At 45.1% G+C, this 7,500-nt stretch overlaps 1 protein-coding gene across 1 annotated transcript in view; it reads left to right on the forward strand.

Annotated features, from left to right (window-relative positions):
- The first annotated feature begins 5,561 nt into the window (after positions 1-5,561).
- The window catches only part of LOC143034749 (uncharacterized), a 41,538-nt gene continuing 39,599 nt past the window's right edge, over positions 5,562-7,500 (forward strand). The window contains exon 1 of the mRNA XM_076201098.1: positions 5,562-6,406. Within this exon, the coding sequence (XP_076057213.1) occupies positions 5,920-6,406 (487 nt within the window). The 5' untranslated portion in view covers positions 5,562-5,919. The remainder of the gene's footprint in view (positions 6,407-7,500) is intronic.

The raw sequence follows: 7,500 nt of genomic DNA on the forward strand, positions 1-7,500 counted from the left end.
CAGAAAAATGATAAATACATATGTAAACATATCAACAAAGCAGAAGAATAAAAAAAGTGAAAATAAAAGGAAAAACGTGATAAATAATGAAAATAGAAGAAGGGGTAAAGAAAGGGGGAATAGGCTCCTTCCTTGCCGAGTGGAACCTTTCCTTTAAAATCTATTTGCCGTCAGGCGATTTTATTCATCTCCGTGGCTTCCACTCCCCCGGTAGCGAAGAAATTGAGAAATCTCGTTACGATGAACCCCTTTCGTACTGGGTAGGACATTTCCTTTTACTCTACCATCAGGTGATTATATTCATTTACGTGGCACTCCGACACACTCGGTACGGAAAGGTCTATAGCCTGCCTTAAATGAATCCCATCCTTACTTGGAAACACTTTTCTTTTTATTCTAAAAAAAAAAAAAAAAAAAAAAAAAAAAAAAAAAAAAAAAAAAAAAAAAAAAAAAAAAAAAAAAAAAAAAAAAAAAAAAAAAAAAAAAAAATAGCGGCTTGTAGCAATTGACAGGGATCTGCCCTACCAGGGGTTTCTTATCCTCCACTGCATAGAAGGGGGATAGTAGAGGGTTTCTGGCTGGCGCCAGACTATTTCATTCATCTCAAGGTGCCCCGCCACAGACTACTAAACAAAGTCAAAGCCCATAGCATAGGAGCAGAAGTTTTTGAATGGATTAGAGCTTGGATCAGAGAGAGTGTGTGTGTGTGTGTGTATGTATGTGTGTGAGAGAGAGAGAGAGAGAAACAGTGGGTCACCATAAACGGTGTAGAATCCAAATAGGAAAGTGTTTCTAGTGGAGTTCCCCAAGGTCCTGTTTTGGGTCCCTTATTGTCCATTATTTATATAAACGACTTGGACAATGGGAGTAATAGTGACGTTGCTAAGTTTACAGACGATACTAAAATAGGACACGAAATTAAGTCAGGAGAAAACGCCGAGATTCTGCGGGATCTTAACAAATTGCAAATGGACTTCAAAGTGCAGCGTGTTGAACGTACGAGTAGGTTGACAAAATCCAAAAAGCAGATATAGTTTATATATATATATATATATATATATATATATATATATATATATAATATATATATATATATATATATAGATAGATAGATAGAGAGAGAGAGAGAGAGAGAGAACTGAGTGCGAGAGAGACTTGGGAGATCTAGTGAGTCCTGACCTTAAATCTAGCAAATTGTGCTTTACCGTCAGGAATGGAGGTAACAGAGCATTAGGTTTCATTGCTTGGACAGTTAAGAATAAAAATGCAGAGGTAGTTATCAAACCCTATCAGGCGTTAGACCTATCCTTGACTATGCGGTACAGTTTTGGTCTCCGTCCTATAGAATAGATATCAGTTCACTAGAATCAGTACGGAGGAGAATGACCAAAGTGATTATGGGCTAAGAAATTTACTTTACGACGACAGGCATCGGCACCTTAACTTATACTCTCTGGAAAAACGCAGAGTGCGGGGTGATCTAATAGAGGTTTTCAAATGAATCAAAGGTTTTAGCAAGGGTGACGCAAACAAGGTCATCATATTAAGACAACAGGGCAGGAATCGCTATAATGAATTCAAATTGGACAAATTTAGATTTAAGAAGAAAATAGGCAAGAACCTGTTTTGGCAATAGAGTGATCAACGAATGAAATAGACTTTGTAACCAAGTACTGAGCGATGAAACTATCAGTTGTTTTATGAGAAGGTTGGACAACTTTATGGATGGGGATGACAGGTGGTAATGGACAAAGAACTACCTAGTGTAGGCCTTATGGTCTCTTGGAGTCTCCTTCATTCTTATGTTCTTATCTTAGCGTTAGACTCGAGTACAGCAGTGGAAAGAGAAAAGAAAAATAAACAAAGATGAAAAAGAGGAAAAGAAAAAAGAAAATTAAGAAAAAGAAAGAATCACGAAAGAAGCGAAAAAATTGAGAAATTAAAATAATTAAATCAGTTATATAAAGATAAGAAATAATTACGAGAAGGAACAAAAAAGAAAACAAGAGAAGCAGAAGATAAAGAGGAATCAAGAGAAGCAGAAAAGAGAGAGGAGTATGGATAAAAAGACACTAGAGAAAAATAAAGAGGAGGAAGAGAAATCAAGAGAAATGGAAAATAGATATCAAGAAAGAAAAAAACAACAAAAAATAATAAAGAGAACCAGTTAAGCAAGAGAAAATAAAAAGGAGAAAAGAGAGAAATAAAGAGAATACAGAGAAATGAAGATAAGTAGAAAAGAGGGATGATGAATTAAGAGACGTATAAAAAGAGAGAAATGAAAATAAGGAGAGGAGAGAGAGGATCAGAAAATACAGAAGAAACACGAGAAGGATAAAAAGAGAAAATAAACAAAACAAAAAAGAAAGAGATATTATTAGAAGCAAAAATGAGAGAAATAAAGACAAAAATGAAGAGAGAAAACAAGAGAAGTAGAGAAAAAAAGAGAGAAAAAAACGAGTCAACTGTAAATATATAAGAAACTAAGCAATGCAAAAACTGAGAGAAATTAAGAAAAACAAAAGAAAAAGAACTAGAGAGAGAGAGAGAGAGAGAGAGAGAGAGAGAGAGAGAGAGAGAGAGAGAGAGAGAGAGAGAGAGAGAGAGAGAGAGAGAGAGAGAGAGAGAGAGAGAGAGAGAGAGAGAGAGAGCGCGCAAGAGAACCAGAAGAAAAAAATAATCCATAGTATGGGCATCTCTTCTCCATCATAAAGATCCTGTCGTCAACTGAATAAAATTGTTTGTCGTTAGCCAGAATAAACTAAATAAAGACCTCACCTTGTTCAGGGGGTTAAAGGAAAGAGCAGGGAGAGGAGGAGAGGGACGGGGAAAGGAAGGTAGCGAGAGAGAGGGAAGGAGGCTGAACGCTGGACGGGGAGAAGAGAGTGGGAGAGGGCGGAGGAAGCTGCAGAAAGGGGAGGAGGAGGAAGAGGAGGAGGAGGAGGAGGAGGTAGAGGAGGAGGGGGTGACGGTGATGGAAGAAGAGGAAGTGAATGAGGGGGAGGAGGAGGAAGATGTGGAGGAAGAGGAGTGGTAAGAGGAAGTGAATAAAGGAGGAGGACAAGGAGAAGGAGGCGGTGGAGGAGGAGAAGGAAGAGGAAGAGGAGGAGGAAGAGAAGAAGGAGGGGCTGACGGTGATGTAGGAAGTGGAGAAGGAGGAGGAGGATGAGGATGAGGCGGAGGAAAAGGAATAGGAAGAGGAGGAAGAGGCAGAGGAAGAGGAGTAGGAAGAGAATAAAGGAGGAGGACAAGGAGAAGAAGAAGAAAGTGGAGGAGGAGGAGGAGGAGGAGGAAGAGTAGGAAGAGAAAGAGAAGGAGAAGGAGGAGAAGGAGGAAGAGGAGGAGGAAAAGGAAGAGGAGAAGGAGGAGGAGGAGGAGAAAGAGAAGGAGAAGGAGAAGGAGGAGGAGGAGGAGGAGAAAGAGAAGGAGAAGGAGGAGGAAGTGACGGTGATGGAGGGAATGGAGTAGGATGGTGAGGAAGAGGAGGAAGAAGAGGAGTAAGAAGAGGAAAAAAAAGAAGGAGGACAAGGAGAAGGAGGTGGAACAGGAGGAGGAGAAGGAAGAGAGGGAAGAAGAAGGTAAGAGGGAGAAGGATGGCGAAGAAAAGGAAGAGGAATGAGAGAGGTATTCTTAATTCCTGGCCAATAACCAGCGCTTCTATCCTATGGAGACAATATTGACCTGAATAATTAAGGTCACAAAAGGAGGCCAGAAGAATATTGTCACCCCAGTACGCCGAATATCAACAGTGGAATAAAGATTAGGTTAGGTTAGGTTAGGTTAGGTTAGGTTAGGTTAGGTTAGGTTAGGTTAGGTTAGGTTAGGTTAGGTTAGGTTAGGTTAGGTTAGGTTAGGTTAGGTTAGGTTAGGTTGGGTTGGGTTGGGTTGGGTTGGGTTGGGTTAGGTTAGGTTAGGTTCGGTTGAATGAGAGTTATGTTTATTGTCATCAACTTATACAACCTAACCTAACCTAACCTAACCTAACCCTGTCGAAGTCTGGGGTAACGATTCTTCTTGTGAACCGCAATCAGTGTCTTTCTCTCAGCAGACTCTGTTTCGCACTCGCAAAAGAATGCTGAAGGCCTCTGGTCTGTACAAGGACCAGTAACCCTTTAACGTAGAGACTCCCGTGAAAAGTATGAAGTCAGTATCCTAATACCGCGGACTGAGAAGAGGGGAGAAGAAGAGGGAGGAGGAGGAGGAGGAGGAGGAGGAGGAGGAGGAGGAGGAGGAGGAGGAGGAGGTGGAGGAGAAGGAGGAGGAGGAGGAGGAGGAGGATGAGGAGGAGGATTAGGAGGAGGAGGAGGAGGAAGAGGAGGAGGAAGAGGAGGAGGAGGAGGAAGAAAGGGTGGAGGGGAAGGAGGATGAGGAAGAGGATGGAAGGAAGGAAAAGAAGGGGGAGGAGAAGGAAAAGGAGAAGGGAGAGGAGGAAGAGGAGGAGGAGGAGGAGGGGAAGGAGAAAGAAAAAGAGGAAAAGAAGGAGGAGGAAGTGGAGGAGAAGGAGGAAATGGAAAAGAAGAAGGAATAAAAGGAAGAACAGGAAGAATTTTAGGAGGAGGAGGAGAAGGAAAAGGGAGAAGAGGAAAAGAAAAAGAAGGATGAGGAGGGAGAGGAATAGGGAGCTAAGGAAAATGAGGAGAAGGAGGAAGAGGAAGAGTAGAGGAGGAATGGAAGGGTAGGATAAGGAGAAAGATGAGGAAAAGGAGAAGGAGGAAGAGAAGAAGGAGGAAGAGGAAGAGGAGGAGGAAGAGGAGGAGGAGGAGAGGTAAAAGAAGGAGAATGGAGAGGAGGAGGGGAAGAAAAAGAAGAGGTGAAAAAGGAGGGGAACGAGAAGGAAGAGGAAGGGAAGAGGAAGGGAAGAAGAGAAGAATGTAGAAGAGGGGTAGAAGGAAGAGGAGGGGTGAAGATGATAAAGATGAGTAGGAGGATCAGGAGTAGGGGAGAAGAAGGAAGGATGAGTGAGAGGATGAGAAAAGGAGGAGAAGTGGGAGGAGGAGGAGGAGAAAGAGAAGGAGGAAGGGAAGGCAGAGGAATAGGGGAAGGAGGAATAGGAGAAGAAGGATAAGGAGGAGGTGGAGGAGGAGAAGGAAAAGAAGAGTGAGGAGGGAGAAGAGGAAAGGAAGGAAAAGGGAGAGGAAATGGAGAGGGAAAAGGAGGAAGGAAAGGAGGAGGAAAGGAAGGGAGAGGGGAAAAGAAATAGAAGGAGTAGGTTGAGGAATTAGGAGGAGGAACAGAAGGAGGAGGGGTAGGAGTGGGAGGAGGAGGAAGAGGAGGAAGGAAAGGGGGAGGAGTAGGAGTACAAGGAGGAGGAGGAGGAAGAGGAGTAGGAGGAGGATGAGAAGGAGTAGGAGGAGTAGAAGAAAGAAGAGGAGGAGGAGAAAGAGGAGGAGGAGGAGGAGGAGGAAGAAGAGTAGGAGTAGAAGTAGGAGGAGTAGTAGGAGAAAGAGGGGGAGGCGGAGGAGGAGGAGGAGGAGAAGGAGGAGGAGGAGGAGGAGGAGGAGGAGGAGGAGGAGGAGGAGGAGGAGGAGGGTGAGAGACGGAGAAATAAGAGGAGAAAAGGGACAATGATGAGGTGTTGGCCGTGGACGAGAGAGGGCTATCCAGCACTAAAGAAAGAGGAGGAGCTTGTCGGAAGGGGGCGGAGCCTGGAAACTGAAGTGGGTGGAGCCTAGCGGGCCAGCCTAACACCCCGTATGGATTAGGTTCTCTTAATGCTTCTATACACTCCTCAGCAGGTGTGACCAGTCGGTTCCAGTCGCTCCGTGGCGGTCGCAGGAGCACCGCCCCGACAGCCGCAAGCGCTCCGATCTCGACCTCGAGGAGCTCGACCTGAGCCTCGAAGTGACGCGGTAGTGACAGATTCTTGTGGAAGGGACTCTTCCCCCTCGGGAAACAGCCAGACTGTTCGGACTCTTGGATATGACCGTGGAAGTTTGCGGGCGTGAGGTGGCCTCCCCCATGCCCCTCCCCACCAATGTTGGAGGTGGAGGAGGAGGAGGAGGAGGAGGTGGAGGTGTCCGTGGGGTTGGATGTGGTGGTGGTGGAGTGGGGGGAGGTGGCGGTGGCGTCGGTGGTGGGCATGAAGGCAATGCCATCGCCGCAAGGGATGTCTCGCCTTCTTCGGCTCTGGAAACCAGCGAAGCCCACGGAAGCCAACAGAGGCCGAAGTTCATGATAACAGACATTCTGGCCCATCGTTCTCCCCCCCACTCCCCCTCCATCCAAGACCACCCGGAGGGGATCGCCGCTTCAGCGCTGCCCCCGGCGACAGAGGAGCCCAAGGACCTCACCCTCGCCAGGCCCCTCCAGGACGACGACGAAGGCGACGAAGATTCTGCGGGACTTGAAGATGGTGAGACGCCTTGGTTTTGTCGTTGTGCTCGTAGGTCCTTGACGCGATGCTCAGGTTTGTCTTTATGATTGTTGGGATTCTTCTTGAGGTCGGGGGCTGAACCCTCTCTTCCCCCTCCCCACTTCCCCCTTTCTCCCCCCCCCCCCCGAAATTTGCAACTGAATAGAACAGTCTGGCTGGGTGGGTGGGTGGTAAGGAAGTGATAGATTAATAGGTCATCCGATCGAAGGATATATATATATATATATATATATAGATATATATATATATATATATATATATATATATATATATATATACATATTTATACACACACACGCACACACACACACACACACACACACACACACACACACACACACACACACACACACACACACACACACACACACACACACACACACACAAACACACACACACTCACGCCTTCTAACCACAAATAAGTCCGGAATTGTCAGAATAGTTAAAAGAATACTCGCGATAAATGATTTTGTCATCACAAAACATTTATACTTATCTCTAGATCCATTCTTCTTAATGGAGTTTTCTACTGTGAACCAAAAGAAATCAGTGAAGTTTATTAGGTCTGAAAGGTTTAAACTCAACAAATGAAAATCTTTGGAAAATATATATTCCCAGTGACACTGTCCTACCCTCAGCTGACTGGCGTTTGTTGTTAACCAGGTGTTAATTTGGTGTTAATTTGGTGTTAACCTCTATAAATGACGATGGTGGTGGTGTTGGTCAGGGCTCGTCTGACAACACAATGGCGAAGAGAAGGTCCCATCGGGAGGCACCTAGCTACAACAGGCGCTATTACCTTTGCCCTAAGTGTCTGGATAGCTCAAGTTAGGTCATTTCCATGGCTGATGATAACTAGGATAGAGTCTAGAAATGACGTCACTGAACTAAATTTTGGATCCTGTACTCACACCTCCCACTTCCCCTCCCACTCCCCCTCCCCCTCAACTAACCCCTCATAATTTGGTCCACTCCCCCCTCCCCTCCTCCCCCCTTCAACCCGAGACGAATAAAGGGATTCATCAACAGTGTACACCCCCTTTATCTCGAAACTGCATCAAACGTAAATGAAAACACACAAAGTCTGACAGCAGAGTATAAGGAGCTACCTTATAGTCTAATCAGTG

Source organism: Oratosquilla oratoria, chromosome 18, assembly GCF_046742065.1.
Source record: "Oratosquilla oratoria isolate Oo_2021 chromosome 18, ASM4674206v1, whole genome shotgun sequence".
Classification (NCBI taxonomy): Eukaryota; Metazoa; Arthropoda; class Malacostraca; order Stomatopoda; family Squillidae; genus Oratosquilla; species Oratosquilla oratoria.